The sequence below is a fragment of the Olea europaea genome, chromosome 1 (genome assembly GCF_002742605.1).
Source record: "Olea europaea var. sylvestris chromosome 1, O_europaea_v1, whole genome shotgun sequence".
Lineage (NCBI taxonomy): Eukaryota > Viridiplantae > Streptophyta > Magnoliopsida > Lamiales > Oleaceae > Olea > Olea europaea.
In genome coordinates this window covers 186,916-206,832 of record NC_036237.1, presented here as the reverse complement: position 1 = coordinate 206,832, position 19,917 = coordinate 186,916, and the positions used below count along the sequence as shown (strand labels likewise).

The window sequence follows — 19,917 nt, the reverse complement described above, 5'->3', positions numbered from 1 at the left end:
CTATCCTTATCTCTTTCTCTATCTAAAAACCTAGATCTCAAAACCTGGATTTCAAATTGCAACTCCAGTGGAAGAAATACCACCCAAAGGTAAATGCTTACTTGCAAAATTTAATTCACTATTTAGGTGAAGGCCACTTGCAAGGAGGCCAAAAAGTGATCTCAGCCTCCGTGCACGGGGACCATAAGGCCTCCATGCACAGAGCAACCCCAGACTAGAAGCCTCTGTGCATGGGGGCCATATGCCCTCCATGCACAGAGGGATATCCCTCTGTTCACAATTCGTGCATGGAGGCTAATTCCTCCGTGCGTGGAGGGATGTACTCTTCCGTGCACAGAGGGCTTTTTTGAATGAAAATCTTGACTGTTGGCACTAAATGCTCTATGTAAAATGTAATATTTCAAATTATAGCATCTTAGGAGTTAGTAAATCGTATTTGAAAATTAGTAATAAGTTGGCACTAAATGCTCGAGTTTGCAAAGTTAGAAATAAATTTTAATCATGTACAAGATGCATTGATTTATGAATAATGCCTATGATAAGTGTAAACTGCATATTACTTTTATAAGTGAAAATTCTGACTTGGAGGTTAATTAAGCATAAAGGAAGAAAAAAGACTTAAATTGGACAAAATGATGGAAGTGCATTATTGCTGGGAAGTTCAACAACTTAATTGAAAGCTTTGGAAGAGTTTGGGGACTAAGAGCGGATGAAATTATAACTTTGTGTAAATCCTTGCACATTCATGCAATATGTAGGACCGAAGTCGAAGAAAATAAAATATGAAGGGACAATTGAACATGTTTGAAAGTTGGAGGATCAAATTGGATGGACCTAAAAGTGAGGATCAAATACCTAAAGGTCGAAAAAGCGACACTTGTTTGTTTTTTAATCTAAAAAAAGTTACCATTCTTTGTCTTCCTATAAATTTAATTTTAAAACTCATAAATGATATGATTGTACTCATTTGAGAAATAGACAATTTTTTACTGAATTTGCTGTTATAGTATTATTTTCTATCTTTACATTAAAGATGTTCATATCCCACATTAAATGTCGATGCAATATTTTGTTCGACAGTGTCTTCGTGTGATTGATTTTGTTATTGGGATAAGCGGTGCTGCGTTGATTAATTAAGGACAATGTTATAAGTTCTCTATTTTAGAATTTCTTAAATTTGCTTACATTTTTTTTTCCAAATTATTTATACAGATGTCTTTGGAATATATACTTTCTCCAAATCAACAATGATCAATAATGTACAGTAATTTTTATGGATTTATGTACGGTTTTATTTATTTTTTATTATTGTTATTTTTTTATGGAAGATGAGATGAGCAATTTAGTAGTAAATTGATACATGAATTTGTAATGCTGCTTGTACATTGTGGCAAGAATAATGAATTTGGGTAAGAATAGAGGACCGTATTGCTAGGTTTGGTATGCAAGAAGTTTGTCTTATCACTAGATTACCTTGTCATGAACCGAACATGGAGATTGATTATAATAACAATAGTTTTAGAAATCAATACTTTCATGGTAGTCAAAGAATTAGCATGAGAATTTGTTGTAAAATTTTGTTTCGCAAGTGTATGACCCGTAACAAGTAATAGTGGACCTAAGAGTCCGGTTATCGATTCCACAAGGACTATTTTCTAGCACTTAATTTAATCGTTATTTAACTGCTATTTGACGAATATAAATAAAAAACAATGATTAAATGTGATTTTTATTCTAAAGACTTAAAAATGCGATTGGATTCAACGAAAAGTGATTGAGAACTCAAACAATAAATGGACGTTAGGGCGGAACAATTTCACATATTGGTAACTTTTACTTCATAAATCAAGATTCATAAAACCTAAGGTAGTGTTCGGTCGAATTCTTCTATTGTATTCAACTTACCCCTCTCGAGTTCTCATTGAGCCTATTTAATTAGTTTAATTCCATATCTCTATGCAAATTAAATTTAATTAAACGAAACATTGGTTTTAAGAATTCACACACGATTGTAGCAATCAATATAGGTATCTCTACACGTTATATCAATTTACCGGATTTTAACATGTGGTCTAAACAAATAATCTGCATCTCTACGCAATCATTGTTCACAAATCATCTAATTAGTGATCTAGTAATTAAATGTATTAAGAACAACATTAAAATCAACACATAAAATATAAAAGCACTAGAATCTCAATTGCATGAAATAAAGGATTCCAAAAGATTACATTGTTCGCCCTAAAATCAAATTTAACTACTCATAATAATGGAAGAAAAATAGGAAATTGTCTTAGAATACATCACCGAGTTTGAAATAAAGATGTAGAAGAAAAAGTGGAATTCTTGCACCAAGATCTCATTCCTCTTCCAATGAATGCTTCCAATCTTCAATTCTTGGTGTTAATCTTCTTAAATTTCTCCTTTGAATCTCCCTTCTTGTTGTTTTCTCTCCAATATGTCAAGAACCCCTCAAAAGTATGAGGAAGAAGTATTTATAGGTGCCCCTCCATTTTTATGTAGAAGTAGGGTTTTTATGGCTTTAAAAACGGCCCAAAAAATGCGCCCTAAATCGCCAATCCCAGCGCCTAGGCGCTACAAGACAGCGCCTAAGCGCTGTGTCTTCAGCGCCTAGGCGCTACCTCTCGGGTCCAAATTTCATATATTTTTCGTTTCGTAGCGCCTAGGCGCTATGAGTGCAGCGCCTAAGAGCCGTCTTTCTGCCCAAATTTCGAGTTTTTGGCCTCTTCGTCCACTTTAATACTTCTTTTCACATCACTTCTCCTTATCTTCAAAACAATACTAACAAACACATCAAAAACGTTCTATACTCATAAAATCTAGCATTTAATCAAGTTAAAATTGTGCGAAAATCATGAGTGAAACAAACTCATCAAATACCCCCAAACTTAACCGTTTGCTAGTCCTCGAGCAAACACTAAAACTTGTAAAAAATAATTAATGGACACATAAGCACAAGTAAGACAAACAAAATCACTTAAAATAAATTTCGCTAGATAGCTTGCCTTCATGTCTGAGAATTAAAAACATAACTTCGATTCCATGAACCACTTCAAAGATATATTGCAAAAGTTAAATTCTAACCTATTCAATGCACAACGGGTGTGTGTGTGTGGAGAGTCAAGTGCAACGCTGTACAAGAATAAGTTGACCTAATTCCCGACCTTAGAAGTTAAATTTTTCCTTACTTTGCTCGTGGGATTCACACACCCCCAAAACTTATTTTCTTTTCTCTTTCCAAGGGTGTAACCTAATGTTAAATTTTCAATACTAATTTCTTACACTACTCAAGTTTGGTTAGATTTTACTGATTGTAGTTCCACATGTCAACAAATGAGGATTCTCCTTATTTTTGACTGCTTCAACCTCTAGAAATCAACCAAGTTACTTACCCCTTATCAAAGGTCTAATCCTTTGAAACAAGTGTTTGGGGCTTAATCAAGACATTTGATATCTATTTTTTTTCTCTTTTTATTTTTTAATTTTTTTCATATATATATTTATTCTTTAATCACTCTTTGTGCGGACGTCTCTCCCTTAAACTTTCTAAATGACCCCTATAACGAGCTTTAGGCCGATGACTCCCAAATCAGATGACTTTAGGACACCATGTTTTAAACCCTTACAGGCTTAATCACTCGAGTCATAAAGGCTATGAAGAGACGATTCACAATGAGATTATTAAAGTTGTCCTCATTGGGATCTTTTTATTTTTATTTTTTTATGCGGTGATTAGTGCAATGCCCCTTATTAAACACCTATCCTCGAAAATCGATCTCTAACTTAAGGTTTTCACCCAATTTTCATCCCATTAGTCTCAGACAGTCCACACAAAAATTAACACACACGAAATTCACATTTATCTCCAAGTTTTTCTACAACAGTGCAATCATCCAAACGTCCTAAATTTGGTTTAAGGGTATTGTGATGTTTAATGGTTGTTTGGGTTTAGCATCTAAGTTCTCTATTTCAACCTATAAGCGTGAATCAACCTCCTCATGCACAACGCTACAATCAACTCACGTGCAAAAATAATTTTCATTTTACATGAATAAGCAAAAATCTAACTCAAACACATAACTCGTCCACAATTCATAAATCAACGCATGTTCTCAATTACACATATCAATACTGGCAAGGTTATCTAACACACACAAGCATGCAAAAACACGAAATTTTTTTTTTGGGAAGAATAAAAACACAAACAAGTAAATCACACATAAGCATTCGAGGAATTCAACAACGTAAGCAAAATTATTCACACTCCCCCAAACTTAACGGAAACATTATCCTCAATGTGAAATAGAAACAAAATGGGGAGGGGACTTACCTGAGGACGACGACTAATCGTCGTCGTCGACATCGTCCTCCTGAGCATTCGGAATAGGATTGGCAGCGTGATCAGGTAGGAGAGGCGGCTGAGGAAATGGTCGATCAGGGTAATTCGAAGCCAATACCGCATTGAACTCATGTTCATAATGCAATTACTCGCACAATGTATTTTGCATCAAATTCATTTGCAATTGCATGTCATGAAGCTGAGCGGCAAGGGCAGAAGTGGGATCACTAGCTGGTGTCGATCGGCTGGAACGGGGAGGCTGGTCGCTCCGAGGAGGGGGTGGAGCACTGGTAGATTCAGAGCGGCGTAAGAACTTCCAAGTATGCGCTCGTGTGATAGCCGATTTGGGGTGTACAACCTCCTCAGTCGGGTATGTGACAACACCACCCACTAAGCAAAGCTCATAAATCAATGAAGGGTGCTCTAGACCACCTGTAGTTGATCCTCTCAAAGTGTGTAAGATGTTGTTGTGAATAACTTTACCAACATCAATGGATAGGCGGCATTGAATGGCATAATTGAGGGTCGCTCGTTCTTTTGTTACTTCACTTAAGTTGCTACTGGGAATAAGTTTACCAGAAATGAAGTGGTGCCAAGCCTTACAACCCGAAGTCATACCAGAAGCAGGGACGTTAATTACATCAATCTCCGAACGTTTCCATGTAGTGCCAGTTGTAGTCAAGGCTTGAATAACCTCATCAGGATCAACACCCTCGTCACGAAGTCTAGAGTACTCGTTATTTTCAATATCTTGCAAATGATAAAACATGTTGATGGAGGTTCTATCAAACGATATCCATTTACCCCACACAAACACTCGAAAATCTCAATACTCCTTCGCATTGGCGTAGAACTCCCTAACAACGGGAATTAGCGCCGATCGTGATTGCTGAGCAAACACCTCCCAATTCCGCCGACCTATTTGCTCTGTCATATAATTGTCAAAACCACATTCAGGGATACAGGTCTTGTGTACCACCAAGCTATTATAACGTTCGGCGGCCTCGGCACTAATGAATTTGCTCCTGTCAAAAGAGCTAGAAGAGGAGGCTGCGGCTTTAGATCTCTTTTTAGGCAGCATTGGACCTGTAAAAGGGTAGAACAAGCAAACCATGAGCAAAAACAGTAATAAAGGAAAATAAGGCAAGGCTAAAAATCTAGCCATAAGAGGAAACTATGGTCGAACGTGCAATAGATGTATTCTAAACCCAATTTTCAATTCACGATCATCTATATGGCAATTCCCACATAATTCAATTAACACAATAACCAAAACAGCTCCTTGTACCCAACTAAGTTCACCTAGACAATTCATCAAACACAATGAAGGCACCCAATTTCCACCAAAAATTTGCCCATAATTTGGGAGTAATTAATGCCACATTATTCGCACCACACACAAAGTTCTTGACACTACAACAAGGCAAGCCCTCCTCTTAACCTAATTAACAAAAATAGGCACATAAAAGCAACAACTATCATGTAAGAGGAGCAAATATAATAGCCATACCTGGAATGGTGTTGTGGAAACTAATTGGGATGGATGAATTCACACTTATCAACAATGAGATGTGGAAAACAACAAAGGGGAGTGGGAGGGGGGGCGAGAATATGTGTAATTGAAAGAATTGTGATGTGGGTGAGGTGATAAAATAAATTCAACCAAAAACAAAACTAAATAAGGAAAGAGAGGGGAAGAGTGTACCTTGGAAGGGTTGAGGAGGAGATGAAAAGGGGTAAATTCAAGGGGTTGGGGAAGAAGATGAGAGGGGAGAGGGAGGAGATGAGAGGGAAAAAGGGTCGGGGAAACTCGTATGTGAGGAAGGATGTGGGTTTAGGTTATAAGAAATAGAAAAGAAATGAAAAAAAAAATGGGGAGGGGAAGGTCAAGTTCGCAGCGCCTGGGCACTACAAACCTGTGCCTAGGCGCTGCGTTTCTGCTGAAACAGGCAGTTCTTAGCGCCTGGGCGCTGCGAACTCAGCGCCTAGGCGCTGAGTTTCTGCCTCATTTTGTAATTTTTTTTTTTACGCTCATTCATTTTCATTGTAGAACTCAAAGTCTGCAATATGTAACCTTTATGGATTCTCCTACAAAAGCAAAAGAAAATGTTACTACGATAGCATAAATTATTAAAGGAAGAAAACAAAATCAAAGCATAAACCAATAATCAAATAAAGAATAGAGCTTGGGTTGCCTCCCAAGAAGCGCTTCTTTTAAGTCATTAGCTAGACGTAGTGTCGCAGTTGTTCAGGAACAGCTAGATCAAGACTCTCTTTAACGGTGGGGAAATCTTCCACATAATGCTTGATGCGTTGACCATTTACTTTGAAATTTTCTTTAGTTGGATAGTGTAATTCAACTGCCTCGTAGGGAAACACCTGAGAGACCGTAAAAGGGCCAGACCATTGAGACTTCAATTTTCCTGGAAAAAGTTTAAGCCGGGAATTGTATAATAGCACTTGATCCCCTACTCGAAAAATTCGTTGCCTAATGTTCTTGTCGTGCCACTGCTTTGTCCTTTCCTTATAGATGGATGCATTCTCATATGCCTCTCTTCTGAATTCCTCTAACTCATGTAGCTGTAGTACTCTTGTTTCTCCAGCCTTTTTGAGGTCCATGTTTAACTGCTTGAATGCCCAATACGCTCTGTGCTCAAATTCCACTGGTAGGTGGCATGCTTTCCCAAAGACTAGTCGGTATGGGGACATTCCTATAGGTGTCTTGTAAGCTGTGCGATATGCCCATAAAGCATCGTCCAATTTTTTTGATCAATCCTTGCGAGATGCATTCATAGTGACCTCCAAAATTCTTTTCAATTGTCTGTTTGATATTTCCACCTGTCCACTTGTCTGAGGGTGATAAGGAGTGGCAATTCGATGTTGTACTCCGTACTTATGCAAAATTGCCTGGAACAACCGATTGCGGAAGTGCGTTCCACCATCACTTATAATGGCCCTAGGTGATCCATATCAGTTAAATATGTGTTTCTTTATGAAGTCCACCACCACCCTTACGTCATTTGTAGGCATTGCTTTAGCTTCTACCCATTTTGAAACATAATCCACCGTAACCAGGATGTACCGATTGTTGTAAGATGATGGAAACGGACCCATAAAACCAACCCCCCAGACATCAAATATTTCCACTTCCAAAATGTTGTTAAGTGGCATCTCGTGACGCGCTGATATGTTACCTGTCTTTAACACTTATCGCATGACCTACAGAAATTGTGGCAGTCCTTGAACAATGTAGGCCAAAAGAAACCACGTTGGAGCACCTTTGCTGCTGTTTTAGTGGGGCCAAAGTGCCCTCCATAAGCCGAAGCATGTACTCGTGAAAGGATCGGTTTCATTTCATCCTCAGGTACACATCTCCTAATGATCTGGTCCGTCCCTCTCCTGTACAAATTTGGGTCATCCCAGTAATAGAATTTCGCTTCATGACTGAGCTTCTTCTTTTACTGATAGGTGAGATCCAGATCCATATAGCCACTGGCTAAGTAATTCACAATGTCTGCATACCACGGAGCTTTTTTTACATGCAGTGACTGTTCATCTGGGAAGACCTCATTAATATTCATATCATCTGAATTCTGATGTTGCTCTATCCTTGACAAGTGATCCACTGCCTGATTTTTTGTTCCTTTTTTTATCACGAATCTCGATGTCAAATTCTTGTAGTAACAGCACCCAGCGAATTAGCCTTGGTTTCGCATCCTTCTTCTCAAACAAATACTTCAGAGTTGCATGGTCTGTATAAACTATCACCTTGGATCCAATCAAATAAGAACGGAATTTGTCAAAAGCAAAAACAACTGCAAGCAATTCATTTTCAGTTGTTGCATAGTTGATCTGAGCATCATTCAATGTTTTGCTAGCATAGTAGACAACATGAAATACTTTTCCGTTGCGTTGTCCAAGCACTGCCCCCACTGCAAAGTCACTGGCATCACATATGAGCTCAAAAGGCAATTCCCAATCTGGAGCCGCAATCACAGGTGCCGATGTCAATTTTTCTTTCAAAATGTTGAAGGCTTTCAAACACTCCTCAGAAAATTGAAAGGGTATATCTTTCTCCAGCAGGTTGCACAACGGTTTTGTAATTTTTGCAAAGTCTTGAATGAATCTTCTATAAAACCGTCATGTCCCAGAAAACTCCTGATCCCCTTTACTGAATTAGGTGGCTGCAATTTCTCAATCACCTGTATTTTGGCTTTGTCCACTTCAATCCCCTGTGCAGAAATTCTATGTCCTAGTACTATTCCTTCCTTTACCATGAAATGACATTTTTCCCAATTAAGCACAAGATTCTTCTCCTCACATCTTTGCAATACAAGAGCTAACCGCTCCAAGCAATCGTCAAAGGAATCTCCAAACACAGAAAAATTATCCATAAAAACTTCAATATACTTTTCTACCATGTCAGAAAAGATGGCCATCATGCATCATTGAAAGGTTGCCGGTGCATTGCATAAACCAAAAGGCATTCTTCTAAACGCAAACGTTCCATAAGGGCATGTGAAGGTTGTCTTCTCTTGGTCTTCTGGAGCAATTACTATCTGATTATACCCTGAATATCCGTCCAGAAAGCAATAATGAGAATGTCTTGCCAACCTTTCCAACATCTGATCAATGAATGGTAATGGAAAATGGTCTTTTCTGGTTGCATTATTTAGCTTTCTATAATCTATGCATACTCTCCACCCTATCACTAACCGTGTTGGTATCAACTCGTTGTTCTCGTTCTTCTCCACTGTGATTCCACCCTTTTTTGGTACAACATGTACAGGGCTCACCCACAAACTATCAGATATGGGATAAATTATTCCTGCATCCAATAATTTCAGCTCTTCTTTTCGCACTACTTCTTTCAAGGTTGGATTCAATCGGCGTTGTCCTTCCATTGATGCCCTTGACCCGTCCTCCATTAGAATCTTGTGCATGCAAAGAGTTGGATTGATCCCTCTTATATCTGCTATTGTTCATCCAATTGCCATTTTTTGTTGCCTGAGTACCTCCAACAATTTATTCTCCTCTTCCCTTGTCATGTCATTTGCAATGATTACTGGCAGTGTTGACGATTCTCCCAAATATGCATAACGAAGGTGGGAAGGTAAGAGCTTAAGTTCAAGAGTGGGTGCCTTTTCCACTGAGGGTACCGGGGGAAAAAGGGTTGTCTCCTGGAGATTCATACTGCCAATGCCTTCTTCCTATGGGTTGCTCGGCTAAGTTGACAACACATTCAGCTTTTCCTGCATTTGTTGCTTCCAATTGTGCAAATTCTGCCTCACAAAGATTTGTGTGATGTTCTATATCAAATGTATCCGCCAAAAGCTCTTCAAGAACATCAACTTGGTAGCAAGTGTCGAAAGTCAATGGGTGTTTCATTGCCTTGAACACGTTGAATATGACTTGCTCATTGTTCTCTCGAAGAATCATTTTTCCATCATACACATCAATCAATGCTCTCCCAGTAGCCAAGAACGGTCTTCCCAAGACCAGAGGAATATTTGAGTCCTCTTCCATGTCCAAAATGATGAAATCAGCCGGAAAAATAAATTTGTCGACTTTAACCAGCACATCTTCAATAATTCCCTTTGGTAGTTTGATTGATCTGTCGGCCAGTTGCAAAGAGATTGTTGTAGGTTTTGCTTCTCCTAATCCAAGAGACCTGTAAATAGAGAGAGGCATCAAATTAACACTTGCGCCTAAATCACATAAAGAATGTTCAAAGAAATTAGAACCAATTGTGCAAGGTATAGTGAAACTTCCTGGGTCTTTTAGCTTAGGAGGTAGCTTTCTCAATAGTATTGCACTGCACTCCTCGTTCAAGCATACAGTCTCATGTTCTTCCAGCTTCCTTTTGTTAGATAGGATCTCTTTCAAGAATTTTGCATAACTGAGCATTTGGGCAATTGCGTCTGCAAAAGGAATATTGATGTGCAGTTTCTTCAAAATCTCCACAAACTTGGCAAACTGATTATCCAACTTCTTTCTTTGTAACATTTGAGGGAATGGAATTGGTGGCACATAAGCCTTCACGGGGCTGGGTGCTCTCACTGCAGGTGTTTCCTTCCTTTCGTTTTCCTTGTCAATTGGTTGTTCAAACTCTACTTCTTTACCAGCCTCTTCACCCATTATTTCCTTTTCTTTTCGCTCAGGTCTCTTCACTTGTATTTCTGGAAGTTGCACCCCACTCCTGGTAGTAATAGCTTGCACTTGATCTTTTGGATTGACCATTGTATTGCCTAGCAATGTCCCTTGTGGGCGTTCTGCAAGCTGTTGAGCTATCTGACCAATTTGTGTTTCCAACTTCTTGATTGATGCTTGCTAATTCTAAAAATTAGCGTCAATCTGCTGAAACACCTTGTCAGTCTTCTGCATATACTGGTTGAACATCTCCCCCAAACTTGGTTTTTTCTCCTGTTGGGCATTATTTGAACTGTTACCTTGTTGATTATCCGACCATCTGAAGTTTGGGTGTTGTCTCCATCCTGGGTTGTATGTTTGAGCAAATGGATTAAAATTTCGAGGCCCATTCTGAATGAAATTCACCTGCTCGTCGGGATAGCCTATAGATGTGCAGTTTTCTGTTAGATGATTAGCCCCACAGTTTTCGCATGATGGACCAGCTGTAACTGCATGTGCTCCTTTCGTTTGTGATTTCACCAATAACTCCATTTGTTTTGTTAATGCCACTATTTGGGCGTTGGTAGCTGCTGCGCTGTCTAACTCATACATTCCTCCTATCTTCGGTGGCGCCACTCTTTTCGATGAGAACATGGAATGTGTAGTGGCAATCAACTTAAACAGTTCCATGGTTTGCTGCACAGATTTTCCTATAATTGATCCTCTAGCTGAGGCATCGACTTGAGATTTTGACAGTGGTGTAAGTCCAGTGTAGAAGTACTGCACTTGATTACCTATAGTAATTCCATGGTTTGGGCATTTTCTCATCAACTCATTAAACATATTCCATGCTTCGTGATAGCTTTCTCCCTCTTTCTGTTGAAAAATCTGAATTTCTAATATGATTTTAGCTATCCTCGCCGGTGGGAAAAATTTATTACAGAACTTCTTGATTAGTTCTTCCCATGTAGTAATGCTAGCGTGAGGCTCAGCATCTAACCACTCCAATGCAACATCTCTCAATGTAAATGGGAATATTCGTAGTTTAATAGCATCTTCATTGACTCCCGGAGCATGGAAGTTCTGACAGTTTCTGAGAAATCTAGCAATATGTGTGTTTGGATTCTCTTGAGGTAGCTCGCAGAATTGCAGGGTGTTGCTCATCAAGTTAATCCAATCTGGCCTGATCTGAAAGTTATTCACCCCAAAATCTGGATACACGATACTGGAGCACATGGGTGCTGCTATAGGTGTCAGGAACATTGATACTGGCAAATCCCCTTCATTTATTTCCCTTCGTTCATGCTATTGTTCCGGTGGTGCCACCCCTCTTGCGGCCATTTGCCCAATCGGTTGAATAGGGATATGGATTTGTTGATTGTCAGCCATTTGATGTTGCTGTTTTTGTTTGTGTTCCTTGCGTCTTCGTCTGAAGGTACGTCCTATCTCCGAATCAAACGGTTCAATATCGTCGCCTTGGGCACGGAGCATACAACGAACACAATTTTTTGTAATTAAAAGAAAAATAAACAAATCAAATAACAGCCAAAATAAAAAAATAAATTAAGACTAAAAGAAATAGTCCCCGGCAACGGCGCCAAAAACTTGTTGTAAAATTTTGTTTCGCAAGTGTACGACCCGTAACAAGTAATAGTGGACCTAAGAGTCCGGTTATCGATCCCACAAGGACTGTTTTCTAGCACTTAATTTAATCTTTCTTTAACTACTATTTGATGAATATAAATAAAAAACAATGATTAAATGTGATTTTTATTCTAGATACTTAAAAATGCGATTGGATTCAACGAAAAATGATTGAGAACTCAAACAATAAATGGACGTTAGGGCGGAACAATTTCACCTATTGGTCACCTTTACTTCATAAATCAAGATTCATAAAACCTAAGGTAGTGTTCGGTCGAATTCTTCTATTGTATTCAACTTACCCCTCTCGAGTTCTCATTGAGCCTATTTAATTAGTTTAATTCCATATCTCTATACAAATTAAATTTAATTAAACGAAACATTGGTTCTAAGAATTCACACATGACTGCAACAATCAATATAGGTATATCTACACGTTATATCAATTTACCGAATTTTAACATGTGGTCTAAACAAATAATCTGCATCTCTACGCAATCATTGTTCACAAATCATCTAATTAGCGATCAAGTAATTAAATGTATTAAGAACAACATTAAAATCAACACATAAAATATAAAAGCACTAGAATCCAAGATTACATTGTTCGCCCTAAAATCAAATTTAACTACTCATAATAATGGAAGAAAAATAGGATATTGTCTTAGAATACATCACCGAGTTTGAAATAAAGATGTAGAAGAAAAAGTGAAATTCGTGCACCAAGATCTCCTTCCTCTTCCAATGAATGCTTCCAATCTTCAATTCTTAGTGTTAATCTTTTTAAATTTCTCCTTTGAATCTCCCTTCTTGTTGTTTTCTCTCCAATATGTCAAGAACCCCTCAAAAGTATGAGGAAGAAGTATTTATAGGTGCCCCTCCATTTTTATGTAGAAGTAGGGTTTTTATAGCTTTAAAAACGGCCCAAAAAATGCGCCCTAAATCACCAATCCCAGCGCCTAGGCGCTACAAGACAGCGCCTGGGCGCTGTGTCTTCAGCGCCTAGGCGCTATTGTGGTCAGCGCCCAGGCGCTATTGTGGTGCCTAGGCGCTACCTCTCGAGTCCAAATTTCATCTTTTTTTCGTTTCATAGCGCCTAGGCGCTATGAGTACAGCGCCTAAGCGCCGTCTTTCTGCCCCAATTCCTTGTTTTTGGCCTCTTCGTCCACTTTAATACTTCTTTTCACATCGCTTCTCCTTATCTTCAAAACAACACTAACAAACACATCAAAATGTTCTATACTCATAAAATCTAGCATTTAATTAAGCTAAAATTGTGCGAAAATCATGAGTGAAACAAACTCATCAGAATTCTCTTTGAAGTTTTCCATCAATGTTAGGACGAAGAAGATAAATTTAAACTAGGATTAGTTATGTTGGTGAAATGTGTTATGAAACCAGTTGGAAGAATTATTGATTATAAAACTCTTGACATGGTCGAAGACCTCGATGAATTTCTTGCATATCCATGGGGTCGAAAAGCATACTTTATTTTGTTATATTCACTACAAGAATCTCAATTATAAAGAGTAGAAAGAATACAATAGAACGAACAAATAGATTGCAAGTATGCATTACGAGGGTATCCACTTGCATTTCAGGTATATATTTCGTATTCTTTTATTCTTCTATTGGCTTAATTTATTTGTAAAAATAATAATAATTGTGATTGGTAATTGCGTTGCAGTATTGGATATACGAGACATTTCCAGAAATTGGAAAAAAGATTGGACGTCGTCGATATAAAACAGTGCAAAGTCCGAGAATGTATAAGTGGTGGCCTAATAAAATTTTGACTGAAACAATGGTTAAGCATTTTCTGGCTACTTGAGAGGTATGATTTGTTTAATGAATGTATAATTACATTTGTATTTAATTATTTCAAAAGAAGATCTAATAAAATGATTCTGATATTTTATTACAATTACAAATTCAGGTGATAGTAGTGTTACACTTTACTGAAGAAGAATTGCAAACACCTTGGTACATAAATCTTTCAACGCTTGGTGACAATCAACATAGTGTATTAGATGACATTGTCAATAGACAATTGGATAATGTGGCACAACAAATCCCCGACAACACCTATGAGCAAGAGAGGGATAACATATATGTACAAGAGACGACCATTCCTAGTACCTCAAGAACTTCACCAGCAGTGGTGCCTAATTTAGGATTCAACATGTCAAGTTATGTAACTAAAGACTGAATGGTAGAATTTTTGGGTCTCCAAAAACAAGATATAATAAAAAAAGTGTACGATATACCTGGCAATCTGAGAACAGAAATCTATGACAATCAGAGATAGCTGTTCGAACAACACCAAAAATGGCAAGAAGATCACCTGCAATCTAGCATGCGTTCCTACGTGGACACTTCATTGTCAAGTTTCTTTAACACACAGTTGGAGAAAGATGAATAATTATTCCAACAATAACAAAAATGGCAAGAAGATCATTACCAGATCATGCACTCTTATGTGGATACTAGTCTAGACTCCATGCGACATTATGTTGATGAACAAAATAAGAATACGTTGCAAAAGTTTTCTGACTGGCAATTAAATATGGAAGCCATTACAAGTTGTATGCAATAGGACGTTCCTATTGGTTGAGATCCTATCCCGATGATCAACCAAAGGATGTGTCAATATCTCAACAGGTTGAAAGTTTTGGAACACTGCAAAGAGATGAAAAAGAAGGGAAAACAGATACAGATTTCGTTATCTACAAGACGTCCTTTGGAAGACTATTCTATGAAAAACTACAAGAGAAGTGAACAATGAACCGAGGTAACAAAGAGAATTCTTTAATATTGGCCCAAATAGTCAAATATAATTTAGATTTATTTAACGCTAATTTTAAGGTAATTATATGCAGTGCATTATTGGAAGATAGTACTGGGAACATGTATGGAAGAGACTGGTTTAAAAATTTATTGGATCAAACAAAAGTTATAAATGTTGCGGTGAGTAAAGTTTAGCTATTACATTTAATTTCATTCTATACCTACCATATTAAATTTGTATCTATTTATTCCATCAGGCAATTGAGTTGGAGTTGAAGTTCTTGAGGCGACTCATTAATAATGGTTGCACCCTCGTGTCTAAAGAATATGCCATCATGGACTTTAAATTTGAAAATGAGTGTGCTAATATGCTAATTTGGCAAGGGAATTATACCGCGGGAACTAACAAAAGTGTACCAAACGGAACTGTTCTAAACCAATATGCCAACGACCAATTTCCTGTAGAGAGTCGTCCATGGGTGGGTTGTAACTAGTTATTAATTCCATGCTTATATCCAGGGAATACTTGTTACCTTTTTTTAGTCAATATTCCAGAGTGAAAATTTCAGATATATGACTGCAATCATAATGAGCATACACTAGATCAAGTGAAGGCACATGCGAATGCAACACTTACTGTGGTCAATTCTTTATTGCTCGACAAAGCTTTTGCTGTAAGACGAGATATAAGGAAATATAGAAATAAAAATCTGAAGCAAGAGATCATACAATACATACCCTGTGCAAACAACGAATAAGTGCTGAAAAAATTTCTTATTTAATATAGCATATAATTATTCGTATGTAATAATTTAGTACAACATATAATATTTTTTTTACAGGCCGAACTGTGGAATCTTTGTGTTTAAATATGTAGATTGCTTCATTCTGGGGCATTCATTGGAATTCGTTTCACCAGACAGGATGACTATATATAGACGAAAAATTGCAGTTGATATTTGTAATAATGAATATTTTCTTCATCCCCGTTCGTCTCCTTGATCGTACTGAAGTAATGTAATTCACTGATTGTAACGGAGTATGTCAATGACTAATCAGAATATACTCAGTTAACATGTTACATAATTTTGGTAGCTGTCTATAACTCATAGACATTTTGAGATTACCAAATATTCATATTAAAATGATGTAACGAAAGGGAAAAAAACAGTAAAAAGAAAAAGAATTCATATCTGAACAAGATATCATACCTAAAATTTTCTTCCATAATTTGTCCTTTTGATGGAATCATAAGTTCAAAATTGTAATTATGTCAATTTAATTTCAAAACTGTATAATAATTGTTTTCTATTTTTGCCTGAATCTTTTAGTTTCTGTTCTTTATAATATTGAATTGAATTATTAAATATTGAGTTGGATGAAGTGAAGTCGCACATGAAAATGGAAAAATATCGTAGTTGAGGCGACGATTGTAGTGAAATGACGTGTGAAAATGGTGAAATGATTATTAAATATTGTTTCCAGTCTATCCTACATGCTTTGGATATGAGAGAGAACTCTTTCTCCACATTTTCACACTATCAACTATTCAACACATTTTACCATTTTATTAGTAATAATTTTTTTTCGAAATATTTTTTTATATAAAAGTTTTTCTTTATTTTTAAAATGTAAACAATTAGTTATAACTGAAAAGATCATTTCATATTATTCAAAAGTAAAATGAACTTATAATTGTAAAAGTTACTTACAAGTAAAAAAATATTAACTTCAAAATTTTTAAGTATAAATATTTAACTATAGTTAGTTTAGTAAATTAGATATTAATAAAAAGAATGGATTATCTATAATGTAAAAAGTTACTTATTAATAAAAGAAGCACTTAAAGTTATTTAACAGTAATAAAAAAAAACTTATATATAATCATAAAAGCTACTTATAGTTAAAAAAAAAAAATTGTATTGATGGTCACGTGCTTCAATAAAAATATATATAGAAACACTATGTATTAAGTAGGTGGTTATGTGCTTCAATAATTTCATTTTCTGTAATACTTGTTTTTGGGAAAAGTGATATCAGTTATTTTTAGTAATAATGTGTCTACTTTTGCAATCCGTGAACCTATTTCATTAATAGTTTGTTTATTTCCACTATCCGTGAACCTCCTGTCAAATTTAAATAGGAAAAAAAAGTAAATTTTATCTAGCTTATAGATTCTTATGTTTTCGATATTTACTTACATGAATTATAAGTATAAACATTTAGATATAGTTAGTTTAGTAAATTAAATAATAAAACAAAGATTACACCGCCAAAAATTACTTTTAAGTAAAAGAAGCACTTAAAGTTATTTAAAAGTAATTACAAAAACTTATAATTGTAAAAACTACTTATAGTTAAAAAATACTAATCCCACCTTCTCTTACAATTGCAAAAGCTACTTATACGTGAAAAAATATTAACTTAAAAACTTGTTAAGTATGAATATTTAGATATATTTAGTTGCTAAAATTAAATATTAATAAAAAAAGACACTATCTAGAATGTAAAAAGTTAGTAAAAAAAATTACATCAAGTTATTTAAAAGTATTAATAAGAATACTTATAATTGTAAAAGCTACTTATAGATAAAAAAATATTAATTTCAACTTTATTAAGTAAATATTTAGCTATACTTAATTTTAAAAAATTGGATAATAAAAAAAAAGTACTATTATAATAATAATAATGGAAAAAAGTAATTCACATTAACAATCCGTGCATGGAGTGTAGCACACTCCGTGCACGGATCCCACTCCATGCATGGAGCGACAGCCTCCGTGCATGGAGTGGATCCTATTACTCCGTGCATAGAGTGAATTTGTTTATGTTTAGTTTTTTTTTTTTTTTTTTTTTTTTTTTTTTTTTTTATTTATTTTTAATTTTTTTTTTTTTTTTTTTTTGTTTTTTTTTTTTTTTTTGTTTTTTTTTTTTTTTTTGTTTTTTTTTTTTTTTTTGTTTTTTTTTTTTTTTTTGTTTTTTTTTTTTTTTTTGTTTTTTTTTTTTTTTTTGTTTTTTTTTTTTTTTTTGTTTTTTTTTTTTTTTTTGTTATTTGTTTGTTATTAATTAATTTTAAAAATTTAAGTTTATTTTAATATTTACTTCAAAATGCTTAGATAATTGTAAGGTTTTTTTTTTTTTTTTTTTAACGTAGTGTCATCTTTTTGTTAATATATTTAATTTCGAAAACTAAATATATCTAAATATTTATACTTAAATTTTTTTTAAGTTAATATTTTTCTATTTGTACACCTTTTGCTATAAGAGAAGGAGGGATTAATTTTTTTTTACCTATAGGTTATGCACAAAATTTAACTTGTCACAAATATAACTTTTTGTTTTATATACAAGAAAATAAGTTATACAAATGCATTATATTAAGTAGCTTATCACGTAATTCAATAATTTCTTTGTTCTGTAATAGTAGTTTTTGGGAAGAGTGAGATCAGTTATTTTCGATAATAATTTGTCTATTTTTGCAATTCGTGAACCTGTTTTAGTAATAATTTGTCTATTTCTATTATCCATGAATCTCTTGTCAAATCTAAGTAGGAAGAAAAAGTAGATTCTATTTATCCTTTATAGTTTCTTCTGTTTTCGATATTTACTTACATGAATTTTTCGTCTTTCAAATTTCCATATCTTACTCCAAGCTTGCCGGTGCTTCACTCAAGCAGGTCCTTATCTATTTACTCTTTCAAAACTGGAATTTTGTAGTTTTAAGTTATAACTTATTCGAGGATTAACTGACTTTTACCCAACAAAATGTAGATGCATATAATTTGTTATTCTTCTTGCTATAATGTTATAAAAAATTACCCATTCATAATATATATATATATATATATATATAACTGCAGCATTTCAGAATGGACGTTTCACGTTGTTTTTACATAACCATCAGTAATTCACTCGATCACGACATCAGTATGGTTAGTCATACAATAATTTTTTTGTACTATAATAAATTTTTACTAATATATTGCATATATTTTTCTTATGTCTATACATAGATGATGCCTAGATCTTTTGCGAAAGATTGGAGATGCGAATTCGGTGATACAGTACGAGTAATTGCATATGATGGTATAATTGTGACCATCGGATTAGAAAAAGTTAATGGAAAAATATATCTAACTCATGGATGGGAGCAGTTTTTCGACCATCACAATTTACATGATGGTTATTGTCTGATATTTTAGTATACCGAAAATTCCACACTCAACATAACTATAATTGACGATTTTGGGTTAGAAGTGAAATATGTTTCGGATGTTTCAGAAGAAGGTGAACAAAGCAACAATTCAAATACGCATAATCCTATTTTCGAAGTAAAGTTAACACACCATCGACAAAGCCACCGAAAATTGTAATTTTTTTTGGATATTTTAGTCTATATTTGCGCCCAGTCTATAATTATGACTACAAGACTAATAATACGTTCATCGTTTTGCAGTATGTACCAGGAAGATTTTCCAGGCTGCATTTGCCAAAATTCTTGCACAACGTTCAAATCCACGACTCTTTACATTAGAATTGGGACATCAGCACGAATTTAAGGCCAAATGATGAAATACGCTGTCTTACTATAGGTTGAGCACATTTTCTCTCCTTCAAGAAATTACAAATGGGTGATACGTGCGTATTTGAACTACTGAACAACGAACCTCCGAAATTTTTGATCTACAAAAAAACCCACATCGATGGAAGTTTGACACAACTATGAGAATTTTTAATTTTAACTTGTTTTAGATTTTACTTATTCCTGTATGTAGTGATAATGTTTTCTAACAATGTTCATGTTAATCTAATTTGTTATTAGTCAATCTGATTTCATTTACTTTTCTTATGTGTTTATATATTTTATTTACATTTAAATAACTTTTAATTCTGCACAACTAAAGAATACTGCACCATTTCCTATTTTCAGCTAAAGACAATGTCCCATACAAAATGATTGTAAATTCATTCCAATATAACAAATCAATATCCAACAT

General features: G+C 35.2%; 2 protein-coding genes across 2 annotated transcripts; both read right to left on the bottom strand.

Annotated features, from left to right (window-relative positions):
- Positions 1–6,586: 6,586 nt before the first annotated feature.
- Positions 6,587–7,069, bottom strand: LOC111400266. The gene has a single exon (XM_023027698.1). It carries the CDS (start codon positions 7,067–7,069, stop codon positions 6,587–6,589), a length of 483 nt encoding a protein of 160 aa, XP_022883466.1.
- A 3,627-nt stretch (positions 7,070–10,696) lies between these two features.
- LOC111400015 lies at positions 10,697–11,752 on the bottom strand. Its single transcript, XM_023027511.1, has one exon. The coding sequence runs from the start codon at positions 11,750–11,752 to the stop codon at positions 10,697–10,699; it is 1,056 nt and encodes a 351-aa protein (XP_022883279.1).
- Positions 11,753–19,917: the final 8,165 nt, after the last annotated feature.

Excerpts from the sequence above, each read along its gene's own strand:
- LOC111400266 (XM_023027698.1), bottom strand. The coding sequence starts at position 7,069 with ATGTCCCCATACCGACTAGTCTTTGGGAAAGCATGCCACCTACCAGTG.
- LOC111400015 (XM_023027511.1), bottom strand. The coding sequence starts at position 11,752 with ATGTTCCTGACACCTATAGCAGCACCCATGTGCTCCAGTATCGTGTAT.